Source organism: Parasteatoda tepidariorum, chromosome 1 (assembly GCF_982258835.1).
Source record: "Parasteatoda tepidariorum strain Cologne lab strain chromosome 1, Ptep-v5.0, whole genome shotgun sequence".
Classification (NCBI taxonomy): Eukaryota; Metazoa; Arthropoda; class Arachnida; order Araneae; family Theridiidae; genus Parasteatoda; species Parasteatoda tepidariorum.
In genome coordinates this window covers 47525689-47542548 of record NC_141755.1, presented here as the reverse complement: position 1 = coordinate 47542548, position 16860 = coordinate 47525689, and the positions used below count along the sequence as shown (strand labels likewise).

Below are 16860 nucleotides of genomic sequence, written 5' to 3'. Positions count from 1 at the left end.
AAGATGATTCTAGATATTCTATTTTAGATCTTTCCCGAAAATATCAATAGCTCTCGTTAAGTCATTATTTTTTCTCCGTTATAATGCTGTTGCTGCACTGTGTGTCAAAGTATTAGAAATTATTGTGAGTAAAACTGCACGGAGAAAAAAATATGGTAAAAATACCGTACTTGTATAATAAATACTTTTTTGTTTTTTCCTTTAAAAAAAGCAACGTAATTCTAGTAATAAAGCTTAAATGGATTACTTTAAACAAGTATTTTTTAATTTTCTTGTTCGTATAATAACGGTTTTTCATCCTGGTTTTGAAAATTATATTTCTTATTACCAAACATTTTATGGAAAAAAATAGCACTGAAAAGTAAAGTCAAACCAATAAATGGTTATCTGTCATGCTCTAAAATATCACAATAAATTATGACTAATAAGCAGCATGGTAATAAAATCATGTTTTATAGTTGATTTTACAAAATGTCATTACTTCGGTGAAAAGAAAGCAAAAGATATTTTGAATTTTTTCACGTTCTAGTAGTTATGACCATACTGTCATTCTCTGTGGCAGTGTTTCCTCAAGTGGTCCATATGGACCCCGTGGTACCATTCAGGTGGTCCGTGAAAAATAAAAACTGATTCAGGAGTCCCTGAACAACGTCAGGGGATCCACATGAGGTTTAGTATAAAATAATAAAATTGTGATTTGTTTTTATTATTATGGAAATTAAGATTAATAAAATAGTAGCGATTTTTACCTCCTAAGTAAACTATAAATAAAGGTGGGTGCTTATAATTATTAACAGTGGTCTGTTACAAATTAAACAGTTGATTTACAAATTTTCTTATATCTTTTGTACCCTTTTTAAGAGATAACAGTATGAAGGAGTCGAAGAAAAAGCGTCGAAAATGCAGTGTTGAATATCTAAAGTATGTCTTTATTTCTTCACCAGGAAATAGTACTTTACCTATGTGTCTTCCATGTAATAAAACTATAACAAGTGATGCAATGAAATATTCCAAGCTTAACGAACAATTGATAAAAATCCGTAGTGACTAAAAAGATAAAGATTTAACTATTTTTCAAACAGTCAAAGAAAAATATCTGAAAGCACCGTCACTGCAACAACTTATAGGTACAACATCTAAGCGAGGTAACGATGGATTGCATGTTTCTCATAGTTTCGCATGTGTCTATATATTACATGATTGCTAAGTCCGGAAAGCCTCACACTACTGAAGAACTTATTTTACTAGTTGTAAGTAAGATAATACTCACCGGGTTGCACAAACCACCTTTTAACATTGTAAAAAGATTTCCACAGAGTAATAATAATGTACAAAGAAGGATTGACAAAATATCTCAGTGAGTAGAAAATTCTTTATGTGAGTACTAAAAAATATCTGAATTTTCTATGCAGCTTGACGAGTCAACTTATTCAGGAAACGAAGCTTTTACTTTTCGTTTATGTAAGATTTGTAAAAGAATAAAAAGTTTATCAATAATTGTTACTTGCTAAATGTTTGGAAAGCGATACGAAAGGTGAAACGCTATTGGCTGAATTAAAAGCTATACCCTTGATTAATATCATTTCTGTAGTTACTAACGGTGCTCCGGCAATGGTAGGAAGATACCGACGTTTTCTGGCTAACTTAAAACAAGCTGCAGCGAATGTATTTTCAGTATATTTGCAAAATTTAACGAAACTAATTTGAAACTACAATATAAACAATTAAATTTAATCAAAACTAAAATCGTAAAACTTCGTTTGTTGCAAACCTTTTTCTGTATAAACAAAATTTGGGAAGATGATATTGTTCTCTCAGTTTCAGTGCCGTAATGAACCTCATCACAAAAAAGTGCTCACAAAAAAAATGAGCCGGACATAAATACACTCTTAAAATCTCATCATGTTCATTCAAGTCATTAATTTTTTTATTTTATTTTAAACAAAAGATGTAATTTCAATAAATAGTTCTTCAACAAAATGTATTTTTTTAATTTGTAATTTTTATACTGTACATATATGCAGTTTTTCACTTGGGAGTCCGTGGGCAAGTTTTGACTATAAAAAGGGGTCCATGGATCAAAAAAGTTTGGGAAAAACTGCTCTATGGGGTACTGCTTATCTTAAACATTTGCGTCACTTATTGCATTCAGCAAACATTTGATTTCTGTTAGGATGTAAAATCAGACATAAATTCTCATCTAATTTACATATCACTTGAACTTCCAAATACATTTTTGTTTATATCCGTGTTAATTTCGTTAGAATTTAATGAAATCAATGGATCTTATATTATTTTGTTATTCTGTGATCTATAGCTTGTTATTCCAATTTTTTTCAGTTGGTATGTACTTATGTAATTTATTTTTGCCTCTTAGACCACTTTTTTACTGCCTAATTAATTAAATAAGATTCGTAGGTTCCCATCTGGTCATCTTATTTTGACTGACCTTTTATGTATTTTGAGTAAAATTGCAAATACCCGTATAACGTAATTGAGTGAAATTGTTAAACGCTGTATCTTTTTTTAAGGGTTATAATGAGAAATTATTATTTTTACTTTTTCTCTCCTATGACTGCTGGATTTTGCTGTTAGAGTCTGGTTAATTGAAATCATCTGAGGGACAATATGAAAATTTTAATTAAATTATTTGGCATGGTAGCCACATTTTTAAAAAGCAAATATCACTTCCTTTATTCAAAAAAATAATACTTTTGACAAAAACATGCAAAATTAAAGCAAATTTGGCCCTAAATAGCCAATTGTTTTATGTAAGTTAAGAGTTAAGTGAGAACAATATGTAGATTTCTTTTTAGGAGTATAAGACAAAATAGCTTTTTCCCTTTTTTTGCTCAATTTTTAAATTTTTTTAATGTAAAATGTTTTTTTTTAATCTTAATTTATGTACCTTAATAGTTTTTACAGTATTTGGTTCTCTGAATTTGTTGTAAAGTTTGTTATTCTAATGGATTTTCCAGACATTATTTTCTTTAACAACAGAAATATTTTTCTTGACGATTTTCGATCAAATATAATTACCTATTTTCCAAAGCTTTGTTCATGGGTCATCATTAATTTCTCTATCTAATCTATATCTTCCAAATGCAATCAATTTATTTTTGAAACAAGAAATTTATTTTTATCATTACCAGGAAAATCATCATTAATCGTAAATAAAAATCCCAAGAAACTGAAGCGGTAAGATATTACCTGATTGGAAACTGACAAATAAACAAATGTGAAATAACAGTCGGCATGTTTAAAGCACTTCAAAATTAGGAGTTCATTTTTAAGACTTACCAGACATGAAAGTAAAAAAAAAGAAAAATATTTGAATTTAAAGCGTAAAGTAGTCAACGAAAAAAATAAAGGTAAGAAGCAAAACTAGAAAAGCTGCATAAGCCGAGAGAGGAGAAACAAGTAGATTAAAAACAGACAAGAAATATCACAATGGTGAATAAAGTTTCCAATAAGGTGATATTATTGATGTATTTGCTGCAAATTTGAATAAATAATATTTTTGTACCTTTTAAAGTTTTAAATTGTTCTTATATTTCCAGCCAAAGATTCAAATTTCCACCACTAATTGAAAAAAAAAATATCGAGTTAGAAAATGACTTTGAAAAGTTTAGGAAATGGCGCGAGTTATTGTTGCCAAATTAATATTGGTTTTACCAACCATTCCAAGCATAACTTTGCGCTTTTACACTACTTGATTATAATTCCACTACTTGATTATAATTCCCATTGTTAAATGGGAAACAGTGTTAAAAACACGTACCACCTCAGACATTAAAAGTAAATAGAATATATATATTAGAAAATTATAGAAAATTATACGGATAGAAAATTATATTGATAGAAAATTTTAGTGATGGAAAATTATATTGATGGAAAATTATAGTGATAGAAAATTATATTGATTTTAAAAGCCGTGCTAAGACACAATTTTTAAAAGGGTAGGTGTTGTAAGAATGGATTAAAACTGAAATGCCTTAGAAAAAAATTTTCGATAAAAATATTTGTTGAATTTTAAAAGAAAATTACAAATCTCACATAAATATAATTACCAATTTATTGACAAAACATTACAATCTTAAATTATTAATTAATGATTTGTTAAGCAATGAACAAGGTAATTTTTGTTCGAACAAACAATATGAAGTATATATTTTTCAGAAATAAAAAACTTATATCTACGTTTTTATCTGTGCAATAGTGATTCAACTTTGGTTCTTACTTTCCCAGTGCTCTGCATTTTTGACTAAGTTATGTTTTTTGAACAATTCTGTATAACAAGCCTAAAATTGCAATCGGAAAAAAATCCATTATATTAATAGAAAATAGAGAACTAATAGAACAAATAGAGAACTAATAGAATGGGAATCAAAAATATCACTATAGTTATACAACACATCATTATACAATATATCACTATACTTATAAACACATATAGATCTATGGTTTTACAGATTAGTATTGCAACAAATATCGAAGTGATAGTTTTTAATTACAATTTAATTGTATAGGCGTTACACATTTTATTGTTAATGTAAACGTTGTTATAAACATATTGTAATGTGCTTACTGAAACAGAAATCTAAAAATCATGATTTTCTTTTTCATTTACAATCAGGACAGAGGAGTATAACTGACTGAAAAAATGTTTCCGATAATTGAAAAACAATACCTCCCAAAAGTTGTATACGTACTAGTGAACTTCTAGTGACACACGTGAATTTGAAAAATTTTCAGAAATTTGCTGTTCTTAGAAAAATTTTAAAACTTTAAGACAGGCTTTTGAGGGGATCGAATATAGTGTGATATACTAATCCATAACTTTTTGGAGGTAGTGCTTTTCAATTATTAAAAATTATTCTTTCGCACCCCGCCCCTCCACTGAGAAGAGCTGGAGAAAATTTTGCTGGAGTCGAAGTTGAAGCTGAAATCGGTATAATCTGCGTAACTCCGATTCCAGATAGTTAGACTTTTATTCATGTAGCTTAAGAAAGAACAAGAAAATTCTGATGTTTAAAATTATTTAGACGAATATACACACTTTTTTTTGTAAGTAAAAATGTAGCTTAAGTATTATGCTAAGTTTAACTTATTACTTATCACAAACTCTTAATTATACACATTCGAAAATTTTTGAGCCTACTTCTTACTAAAGTATTGAAAAAGAACTCAAACTATAAGTATTGAAGAGTACATAAACGAATTATAATAACCAAAATTATTTGACTTAATTACTAAGTATATTAAAATGACGATGAGTTTAATATGTCCATTTTCTAATTCATGCACATACATTAAATACATTTTTTGCCATGAGACATTTATGTATTAGCGAATGAGCGTATGAGATGTTAAAACTATTCCTTTTCTTATAATTCTTCAGCAAATTTTCAATATTTTGTACACGTACAGCTTTTAAATTTGTTTCTTTAATTATTGCGTTATAATATGCAAGATAACTTTAAATCGAGTACAGTTTACATAGAAAAATAGAAATATATTATTTGATCTTATATAATTGATCATATTTTACATGATAATAATAATGTTTTCTTGAAAGTTGATGGTCATTTTAATGAAGAATAACTCTCGAGAAAGTTTGAAAGATTCACTGTAAAAAAGCATTTCCCAAGATTGAAAGAGTTTGTGTAAAAAACCCACGAAACAAATAATAGTCGAATTTGAAAGCACCATGTATTTTAAATTGAAGCAACATTCACTCATTTTTGTGCAAAATGCGTAGTCTGCAAACCGATTTGGAGGAAGAAATGGGTAAGAAGGAAGCTCGTCAGCTGATGGCAGGATTCGAACCAAAAAACTCCAAGTTATAATAGGATGTTCTAACCAAGTCATGCACCCCAGTCCAGAAATAGTTAGGAAACTATATATGGTGATCGTTACAATGACACATCATGACAAAAGTACAAAAGTGATATTCGCTTGACATTTGCTGTAATTCAATCCTTTTAACCAAGAGTTATGTAATAATTTATCAATGTGAAATAATGTAGTTTTAACTTTCTCACTCCAGTCCAAAGATTTATAAGGTGGTCTCTGCATACACTTTATAAATTTTTATGTTTTTGTGCTTTTGAAAATTTATTTTTGTAATTACAAATTTTTAACTCAGCATTTAATTCAGAAAATATTTTGAGTAACAAGCAAAAATATACTTACTGTCATTTCTGGATTCTCTTCTTGCTAAAATAAAATAATTTATCAAGTCAGTCAAAGTTTAAGTTTATTGCAAACCCATAAATTAATAAAATGAAAAGAAAAATAAGAGAATTCCAAATCAAATTATGAATGGTGCGCTTAACTAGATCCGTAACCATAATCTTGCCTATAATATTTAAACCAGTACTGCTATACGATATAGGCATTACAATAATTTTCTCTCTTTTTATAAGACAATCACTACTAGCTTAATTGTATTTCTTTTTAAATGAGCAAAACTCACTAAGTAACATATCATTACTAATTTTTGCAAAAAAATAAATAAAAGTATAATTGGAAAATTTTTATTTCATTTTACTGACTTTCGTGCAATTTGCTTTTATGATAAGCTTAAGTATAAGCTATAAATTCTATCTATTCAATCCTATTCTATCTGTAAAATTCATTTTATCATGAAATTCATTTTTACTGTAAAGTATTAAACCGTAATGTTTCCAGTAATATTTATTTGAATGGAGTGCTTCAGTGTTTTTACGATAATTATTATTGTAAAAATTATGCTGTTTCAGATTTTTCATCCATCAACATGTTCCGGTAAAAATAGATTTTGCGGTAAAAGGTATCGGTACCCTGAATAACAGTACTTTTTACCGTTTTTTAAATTGATTTTTTTACAGTGAGATTCATGGTTCAAATTATAAAGAATGACAGATCACCGAGAAAATAAATATGGTCAAAACTACCAGAATATGGTGAAATTTACCGTGTTTCTGCCTTTTGAAGTGCTTCGGTAATGATTTTGGGTGAAATTAACAATGAAATATTGTTTTATAATATAAACTTAACTTGGTAACATTTAGTAATTTTCTCAGGATACCTTACAGTTTCGGTTCATCGGAAATTTTGATTTTCAAAATTATAGTCCTTAACCACACATGTAGTAAAAAATAAGAAACTGAAGTAAATTTAACCAAACAAATGGTTTTAATGCCATTATGAAAGATTAAATGAATAATTTAAACTAATGGCTTAAATGAAATTCTTAATAATATAATATGATTATATAATATAGTAATAAGGGTTTTAATTAATGAGTTTTTCATGCCAGAATAATTGGAGATTTTTTTAACCGGAAATTTAATTAAAATGGAGTGAGGAAAATTTACCAGAATTTCCGTGAGGAACTACTGTAATCAATGGTAAATGAATTTTACCCTTATTTGCTTTTCGGCCACTGTGATTTTTCCTTTTCTATTTTTCATTTCTTTTTTTCTCTCATCTTTTGTAGTTTTCCGTATTAGCTTCTCACCTTCATTTTTCTATTTTTCTTCGGCAACTTTACGTTTTTTTATTTCAAATGATTTTTTTGTTACTTTACATTCATGTCTATCAAATTTAGAAAATGGGTGCCTAGTTTTAAGCCCTTGAAACATGTCAACTGCTATTTCTTAATTGTTTATTTCGGAAGTGAATGAAGTTCTTAATCAGGTAATACTATATCAATAGTGAGTATGAATCATTTTAATTTAAATTTAACAAGTGATGATTTAAATAATTAAACGCAATGTTTAATAAATATAATTTGAAGTTTTTTATATTTAATGTACACCCCTATGGGTGTGATCAATGTTATAATTCACTGTTACCCAACTGTACTTACTTCGCCAGATACATCATAGCCTGCGTAACATGAATTCATCTGTAACAAAAAATGCACATATTTTAATTTCCATGAAAAATATTTGTTTAGAAATGAAAGGTAATCATTTCACCCTTTTAAAATATGAGTGTTTAATTTTTCTGTTAATTATTTAATTTTCAAGATATTTGAATCAGCTGAGAGTTTAAAGACAAAGCATTTATGTAGTGTTTTTTTTAATTTCATAATAAATAATCCTAAAAAAATCCCTTCACTCCTGAACAGTTTTTTCAAAATTTTATCTGAACTATCAGAAGTTTAATAGACAAGCATTTCCGTTCAAAACGTGAATGTTTACATTGTACTTCAATTATTGTGATGTTCACTGAAATGTATTATGAGCAAAAATAAAAATCCGTTTTGGTAGGTGTGTTTGTATTGTAAATCACTTATTAGGGAACTAGATATAAAAATGGATATTATGAATATGGTTAAGACCTCATAAAACAATTTAATTTTGTGCTGCCTGCAAACACTTTAACTAAATGAACTAATATGTCAGTTTCAGAACCATCAGAACGGCGGTTCAAATCCTATTGTTGACACCTCAATATGTATCGTGGTAGCATAAGCGTGGTAGCATAAGCGGACTACTTTCCCAGATAAATATTTTTAACGCAGTCTAAAACAACGTGTTTTTTATATAGTTATGTTTTTAAAGCATGTTTTAATAAAACTCAATAATTTAAAATCAACGGTAATTGAAATTAAAAAAAAAATTTTAAACAGAAAAGTTAAGGGAGAAATGGTACTATTTCGTTGAAGAGAATCGTAATAAAATACCAATATTATTACAGACATCCGTGATTAGTTATTTTAGAAATAATTACAAATTGAAGTAAAAAATAAGTTAAATACTAAAGGCAAAGTAATAATCGTTTAAGAGAACGTCAAAAATCAGCAAACTATTATTCGCTACACCAGTACTGTACATTTTTAAGATAGATTTTTTTACGACCCCTCTAACATGAAAATATTGGAGAAAGTAGCTTTACTGTGATAAATTTTAAATATCACGAGTTGCCTTGAGCAACAAAATTATGCCAGATGATACGGCAAAGAGTGAATCTTTATTTTGATGGAATAAACTTTTAAAAATGTTTTTTTACTTAACCAAGTTACGAAAGCAATAGCAAAAGCAACAAATAATAATAAATTAAATAAAACATTTCGCATGATTTTGTAGTATTATTCAGTACTGATTAATTGGTGCTTTGCTTTTCACTCAGTACGAGGAACGGGCATTCAACTGGTATGCAATAAAAAAAGTTTGTTTAATAATCGTATTGTAGGCGACCTTTGAAATTTTGCTGGGAGACAAAATCCCTTAATCTAGTTTTAAATAATAATTGAATTTTCATGTGGTTTAAAAATTCGATATGGAAACTAAGAATATCTGTTATTGAGAATGATAAAGGAATTTCAACCATAAATGCAGAAAAAAAAGGTTTCAATTTGTTTCTATTTTGATGATTGGACAATTACAATTGATTACGATATTTCAATAATCCAGTCACATTCATCTTGTTATCAAGCTAGTTTAATTTAGCATATAGAATTCTAATTAATTTATGCAAAATTTGATGTAAAATCAAAAATATGATGTTTAATAATGATGTTTTTAAGTAAAATCAAAAATATGTTGTAGATGTGGATTACATTAAAATGTGGGGGGGGGGAAATAATTTTTCGTAACTTCTACTGTAACTATACTAAATTTCCTCAGATTAGATGAGATCCCTAAGTTTATAAAGCAACTATGTTTTAATAAAGTTATGAGCTTTTAAATTATGATCTACATATAAAAAGATCTTATGATATTATGATAAAGATATAAAGATATCTAAAAATAAAGATATCTAAAGATATAAAGATATCTAAAGATATAAAGATATCTAAAGATATAAAGATATCTAAAGATATAAACATATCTAAAGATATAAAGATATCTAAAGATATAAACATATCTAAAGATATAAAGATATTATGATCTAAATATATTCAAAATCTAATATAAATTAAATTGCGCAGTTTCGAAGTAATAGAAGACAAAAAAGATTTATAATGGAAATTTGAAACAAACATTTTGTATGTGTGTTTTGAATTTGAAAAAAATGATCTGAAGAATTTCATACTTCATCATATAGAGCATCATCTTTACAAACTGACTTAGTGAATTCTTTAAGGTCATCGTTGGCTGTTGGAGACATTCTCGAAAAACATTCTTTTATGGGGTCTCGAACCTGGAAAAGAACAATTAAATAATTTATCAATCAGATGTATTTCATGAGCTACTATGTAAAAAATTCGCTTTCTTTTAACAGACTTTCTCTGTATACTTGACGTGTAAAGCTGTTTTGTAACTATTCATAAACTGATTAAATCCGTCAATTCAAATTCTAGTATTTGCCATGTGGTTTTGCTTACCGTACGATAACTCTACTCTTTTTCAAATCATTTTGCGATTATTTTGTCCATTTTCTCTCATTTTTTTAGGAATTACTTTATAGATTTGAACGTAGTATAAATAAAGCTGAGATTTTATTCCCTTGTTCATTCCATTTCTCTTCAAACTAAGTTACTGAGACCTGCCGAACCTCAAAGAACACGCTGTTTATCTACGAATTATTCGTTATTACGGGCTCGAATTCCAGCATAGACTAGTAATATAAATGCTGTTCTGAGTTCGCACTGACCAGGCATAGTTATTTTACAGAATATAAAATAACAAAGCTTGTTTGTTGAAATAACATAACTTATAACATAACTTGAAATACCACAACATAACGGCTCAAAAATAGGCATCTGGTTTTTATCTGTCAGTACCTTTCTGTGCATTTTTATACTGATACACTATCTGATAGTTATTTTCTGTTAAGTTTGCAGATTTGATTTTTTTACTGTGTAGATTAGCAGCAACTGAATTTCAATTGTAAACTCCATGTTTTTTTAAATATCCATATATGATACATTTCCATTGAAAATTTGCTATTAGGAGTTTACTAGCATTTATTCCTTCTTTTTAAATATCGTTTGAAATAGATACATCGCTTCTTCTTTTACTTTACTCTTATTGATTTTATTTAAATATTGCTGAAGTTACATTATTGAGATTAAAGAAATTATACATTTACCTCTAATAACTTGGGTAAACTTTTAAACCTCATTTTTATTATTACCTTTAAGGTATATTGTTATCTTTAAGGTGAGGTTATGTAATTAGATTTTAAAACAAGCAAGAGTTGCTGAAACATGCATTGGAAATGAACCTTGATACAATTAACAGCATTTTAAAGAGTCTTAACATGTAAAAGTGTATAAGAGAATGTGTATTATTCTCAAAAAGTAAAGCAAAATGCCAATTATTACTTTTTCTGAAAATTGAATTTCAAGGAATTTTTTCACTAACAAATATGAACTATAAGACTTTTGCGCTGCACATAAAAAAAGGAAATATAAAGAGAAAGTTTCGTTTTTTTCATACTTTAAAAATTAGAATGTAAAGTCATTTCGCTCCTTCTTATTCAGAAAATTCCTTCAACTAAGCAAAATGGCATATTTTAACTCTTTCTCTATAGTAACGGATACAATATATTTCTGAAAAAAAAACTTGGAATATTTTAAGCTTGGAGAATTAATTTAGACTTACTGCTTTTGGCTCCATTTCAAAGCAATTATATATGTCCTCCAACAATACATCGTCATTGCCTAAAAATTTAAAACAAATGCTGGAAACAGACAATTTTTTTAATTTAATTAATTCTATAACAGCTTGTAAATATACCGCTAAAGATATATATTCTGATATGTATATCATACTTATGCCGCCAAGGGGCAAAATCCACTAACTGCACTTTTGAAAAAAAAATTGAGAAATACATCATTATACCAAATCTTCCTCAGTATGAAAATACTCTTGTTTCACTGCTAATTATAACTTACCTAAATAATTCAATTTCGTTTTAAAAAGAACGCTAATTGACATTCTATCACAGTAAATTATAACAATTTTCCCATTTTTAATACTTTGTCTAAGCAGCAGTTTGCATGTTTTGAATCATGCACAACCATTTAAAACATTTAAAAAAATGTAATTCCCATGGTAGTAAATGTAGTTCCCATGATAGCAGTTCATAGTTGTTTCCCACACAATCCAGACCCCTATAAAATGATGAAGTCTATATGTTCTTTTATACTTCATTTACGTGGAAAAAAAATGCATAAATATACTTGTTCCGTATTGAACCAATACCTTCTAGAAAGGAGAAGGCCCTTGCATGGATCACTATAGTCTGAAAGAACGAAGATAAACTGCGCAGTGAGGGTTTTAAGAAAGATATCATAACCTTCGGACTACTAGACTGTGCAGTAATTAATATGCTACGTTAGCACTGTATATTATAACAATTTTCCCAATTTTATTATTCCGTCTAAACAGCAGTTTGCATGTTTTGCATCATACACAATCATTAAAAAACAAGAAATATCTTTTAAAAATGTTGTTGTCATGGTAGTAAATGTAGTTCACCTGCAAGTAGCTCACAGTGGTTTCCATGCTCATAACGCAATCCGGACCCCTTAAAATTATGAAATCTACATGTTCTTTTATATTTCTTTTAAGTGAAATATATATATAAATATATACTTCTTCTGTATTGAACCAACGCCTTCTAAAAGTGCGAAGGCCTTTGCATGGATCACTATAGTCTGATGTAATAAATAAAAATTTTATTAATTTTTTTTTTGATAAGTACTTTTAAAGATGGATTTACTTTTCCAGAGGAAATAGTTCACGTATTTCCTCAATAGATTGCAGCGCTGGTTAGCTCTGCTTATTAATGAATTCTTGTGAGTTTTAATGCTGTATAACAGGGGTGTCCAACTGGCGGCCCGGGGGCCACATCCGGCCCGCGGAGCCTTTTTTTGTGGCCCGCGAACTAAAATATATTAGTTGTCATTTTTTGCCGACAATTTTCGTAAAAAATCTATATGGGTTTAAAATACTTTTCCCATTAATAAAAACCTAATTTCTTCGTTTCTGTGAAATTTAACATACCAACGGTAAAAAAAAATTTTTTTTTCAGGTCTTGCATCCAAGAAAATATTTATTCAAATACAAAAATAATTGTGTATGTTGCTCTTTTTTATTACATTCTTTTGTATTTTGTGAATATAATTTAGCATGTGCGCATCAGAAATTTTTGAAAAAATTCTCCGATTTAACTTTTTGAAACCACTCATTTAGGACGAAAATATTTACACACACATTTGTAAATTTTAAATGTAAATATCTATTTTCTGGTGGTTGCAGCAGACAAACCTCAATTTTCTCATTGAACATTTTGTGTGCTACTATGTAAGTTTTAATACCAACCTTTTTAAAGTTTTTTATCTCAATTAGATGTCTGTTGCACATTAATTGTTTAATACATAGGTGCACATTATTGTAGCCCGAGTTTTTATTATTTATTTAATATTTTTAAAAATATTATTAGTAGCAATTAAATATTTTTTAAAATCTACTTCTTATTTTAATTTGTAATTAATTCTTTTGCTTGAACAACTTGGTAAAAATCTGACAGTAATATTTAATATTCCTTCAAACAGAAAAGAGTCCTACATAAAATTTTGAGAAAGTTGCGGCCCGCTACTTGATTTGTGTTTTTAATTGTGGCCCCCGGCCTCATGTAAGTTGGAAACCCCTGCTGTATAACATGATTTGCCTCCAGGTGGCACCACTGTTATAAGTTTTAAATTGAATCACAATAGTGATATTTATCTTAAATTTTAATTGTCTTTTTAAGGAAAATTTTTGGTTGAATTATGTGTATTTGAGTTTATTTATTTTTAATTAGTATTGTTTTATCACTTTTGAAAAGTATTATTTAATTCGTGACTGCTTTTATCGTTGAACGATTTTTTTTTTGTGACGTTCACTGATGTTGTGCTACTGTTCATGGGAGGAAAAAGGTTAGTCTAAGATTCATTCGCTTTGCTGGCACCAGGAAAAGGTGGTGGAGAATGGCTGAGATAGTTGATGAGTAAAAGTGGGGAGCGAAGTTAGGCTCTCCAAGTCGTCAGATTGCTGAAAGTCGGCTGATCCACAGGTGCTAACTGCCATACTAGAAAGAAACCTGAAAGGAGTTTTAATGTGCTGTCGATCAGAAACTGGAATGTTGAACTGTTCCACAAGTTCTGGCTGCAAAACCGGTGGGCGTTCAAGGGATTTGATTTGAAGTTTAAAAACTCTAAGTTTGATTTTAGAAAAGTTTTGAAAGAATAATTTACCTTTATTAATAAATTGCTTTTAGTAGATTTTAAGATACGTGTGCCTTTTATTTTTAATTGTTTTTACTGGATTTAGAGATTACTGAACCTTATATTTTTAATAGCATTTTATTGAAAATATAATTGCGTATTGCTCAATTTTAAACCTGAAGTGGCTAATAATTTGTACATATGTGATATCTACGTAAAAGCATTTGGAAATTATACGAGTTTGTTTTTGTTTGGAAATATTTATTATCAATAAAATTGTTTCTAAATGTTTAATGTTGCGAATAATTCCTTGATTAATTTTTTTTTCGAACCTGGGTAACAGTATTGCCAAAGTTACTATATTGATCACTAGATAGCATAAATCTAAATTTCAGAGGTAACAGTACACTGAAAGATCGAAGATAAACAGTGCAGTAAGGGTGTTAAGAAAGATGGCATAACTTTGGAACTACTAAACTGTGCTGTGGGGGAAATTGGGAAAGTTGTTACAACATTTGGACTATTCAAGGACAAGACATTCTTGCTTCTATGAAGTTTAGATTAAGCACTTTAAGCTTATTCCATCACAGGCATAATGAAACAAGCAACTACAATTGTACTATGTTATCATGAATACATTATTATACTTTTAAACGTAATTACATAGAAGCAAATAATAATTAAAGCTATTCAGGGAAAAAAGTTTATTCGCAGTCCTGCACTCAACTAAATGTTTCGTGAAAAAATTTAACCTACTGCATAATGCTGCCTTCCACTCATCCCCTGCTTCATCTGCCACTGCATAAGTCCAGATGGAAATGACAAGAATCAGACCCAAGAACTTCATTTTGAATTATTCTGCAAGACATTCATTATAGTTAAAAGAAAAAGTAATTATTTCATTTTGATAATCAAAAATTCAATTTTGAAGTAGTTGAAAAATTGAAAAAATATATTTTTTTTATTTATATTTCTTTTTCCAGACAATTTTAGCTCATTGGTTATACAATGAATTCTGGTTCAAATGGCAGGGGTTTGATCCTCGACCCCTTTGAGACCCACCGAGTACAATCAATATACGTGATCGTAAAATCTATAGAATCGAAAGTCCTTCGGTCGGTCTCTGAGTAATACCTAGATCTACTTCTAAATTGAGGAAGTGGTCACTCGAATGAATACTACTGTCATCTCTCAGTGGGGTTTTGAATTAAGACGTACTTGCCCTTTTGTAGTTCTTTCGTGTCAAACGAAAGGTGCGCCTTTCCAACTTAATTTGCAAAAAACATTGGCTAAACAGCTTGGCTTGTCCAAGTGTCATTGGAAACAGTAATAGCAACACTTTCTCATAAATAAAATCTTTAACTTATTAAGAGACTTATTAAGAGAGAAGTTGTAATGACAACAGATTGCAAGTTTAATTTCATGCAAAAATCTCTTTAAATGCAACTCATTCAAAACCTAATCCTAGATTGGTTCCTTACCTTTATATAATTATATTAAAATCTCTTTTTTGTTATAGCACAGTTATGGGTCTAATTGTCTATGCATGTCGAGAATGTGCATGAATCACAGATAATCTTTCATAATTTTTAAATGAGCCTTTTTCATCACTCTAACAAAATCTCAAAACTCAAATTTATTACATACTATTTACCCGAGATTGTGTGACAGAATTTATTGAGCATTAAATCTGAATCTCAAAAATCAAGTGCTTCAGTCACTATATTTCCTAGATAGCACGATAGAAAATCTTGTGGTATAAAAATCTTAATAACAAAAAAACAGATTTATTATATAGTATATTTCAGAGACAATATGACAGAAATTATTGAGATTAAAATCTTGATCTGAAAAACCAAATTTATTAGTGTATATATTTCCGACATAATAGGACAAAACAATTGGTCACGTTAAATTCTTAAACTCAATAATCTCAATTCTTAAACGCTTTATTGGAAACTATATTTCTGAGATAATAAGGCAGAAACCGTATTCAGATTAAAATCTCTATCTCAAAAAATCAAATTTATTTGATCGTATATTTCCAATATAATTTTTTTTAAAAAATACTTAAAATCCCTATTTCAAAAGCCTAGTTTATTCGATACTATATTTCTGAGATGATAAGACAGGAATTTTTTTAAGTTTAAAATTCCAATCTTAAAAATAAAATTTATTTGAAAGTATATTCCAACATAACGTGGAAAAAGTATTTAAAATCTCAATTTCAAAAGTCGAGTTTAATCGATACTAAATTTCAAAATAATAGGACACAAATGCTATTAAGATTAATGTCTCATTCTCAAAAAAAAAAATTAATTCGACAGTATATTTCTGATATAATATGGATATGTATTAAGATTCTATAAATTTATTTCGGAAACAGGTTTTATCTATTTCCGATATAATAATAAAATCTCAATCTCAAAAGCAAAGTTGAAATATTTTGAAACGCGGGTGATTGTCCCTTAGTCCTGTGGAGGATCGTTCCTTGCATTTTATTTTTTTAATTTATTAACACATTTTGAAGTATGAAAAAATTTGCAGACACTTACTCAGTTGTTCAGGTGAAAATGGAGAGAAAGAAAAGAGAGAAAAATTCAATATGTTTTATAGTGTTTTATTTTCGCTTTGTATTTTAAAAATGGCCAAATTAAAAAATGACGTTTGGAACTGGCATCGTGTAGCTACTTTTTAAATTGAAGTGT

The 16860-nt window shown here is 28.5% G+C and overlaps 1 protein-coding gene across 2 annotated transcripts in view; it reads right to left on the bottom strand.

Moving 5' to 3' along the window:
• Window positions 1-4052: 4052 nt before the first annotated feature.
• LOC122268207 (uncharacterized) overlaps window positions 4053-16860 on the bottom strand; it is a 19238-nt gene continuing 6430 nt past the window's right edge. The window contains exons 1-7 of one of the 2 annotated variants that reach the window (XM_071179900.2): window positions 16708-16751; window positions 14909-15010; window positions 11544-11602; window positions 10030-10137; window positions 7856-7894; window positions 6196-6219; window positions 4053-4301 (exon numbers count right to left, since the gene is read on the bottom strand). In XM_071179900.2, coding sequence (XP_071036001.1) covers window positions 4224-4301; window positions 6196-6219; window positions 7856-7894; window positions 10030-10137; window positions 11544-11602; window positions 14909-14999 — 399 coding nt within the window. In that variant the 5' untranslated portion in view covers window positions 15000-15010; window positions 16708-16751 and the 3' untranslated portion in view covers window positions 4053-4223. Of the gene's footprint in view, window positions 4302-6195; window positions 6220-7855; window positions 7895-10029; window positions 10138-11543; window positions 11603-14908; window positions 15011-16707; window positions 16752-16860 lie in introns of those variants that run through there. The other variant, XM_043052107.3, reaches the window with a different exon arrangement.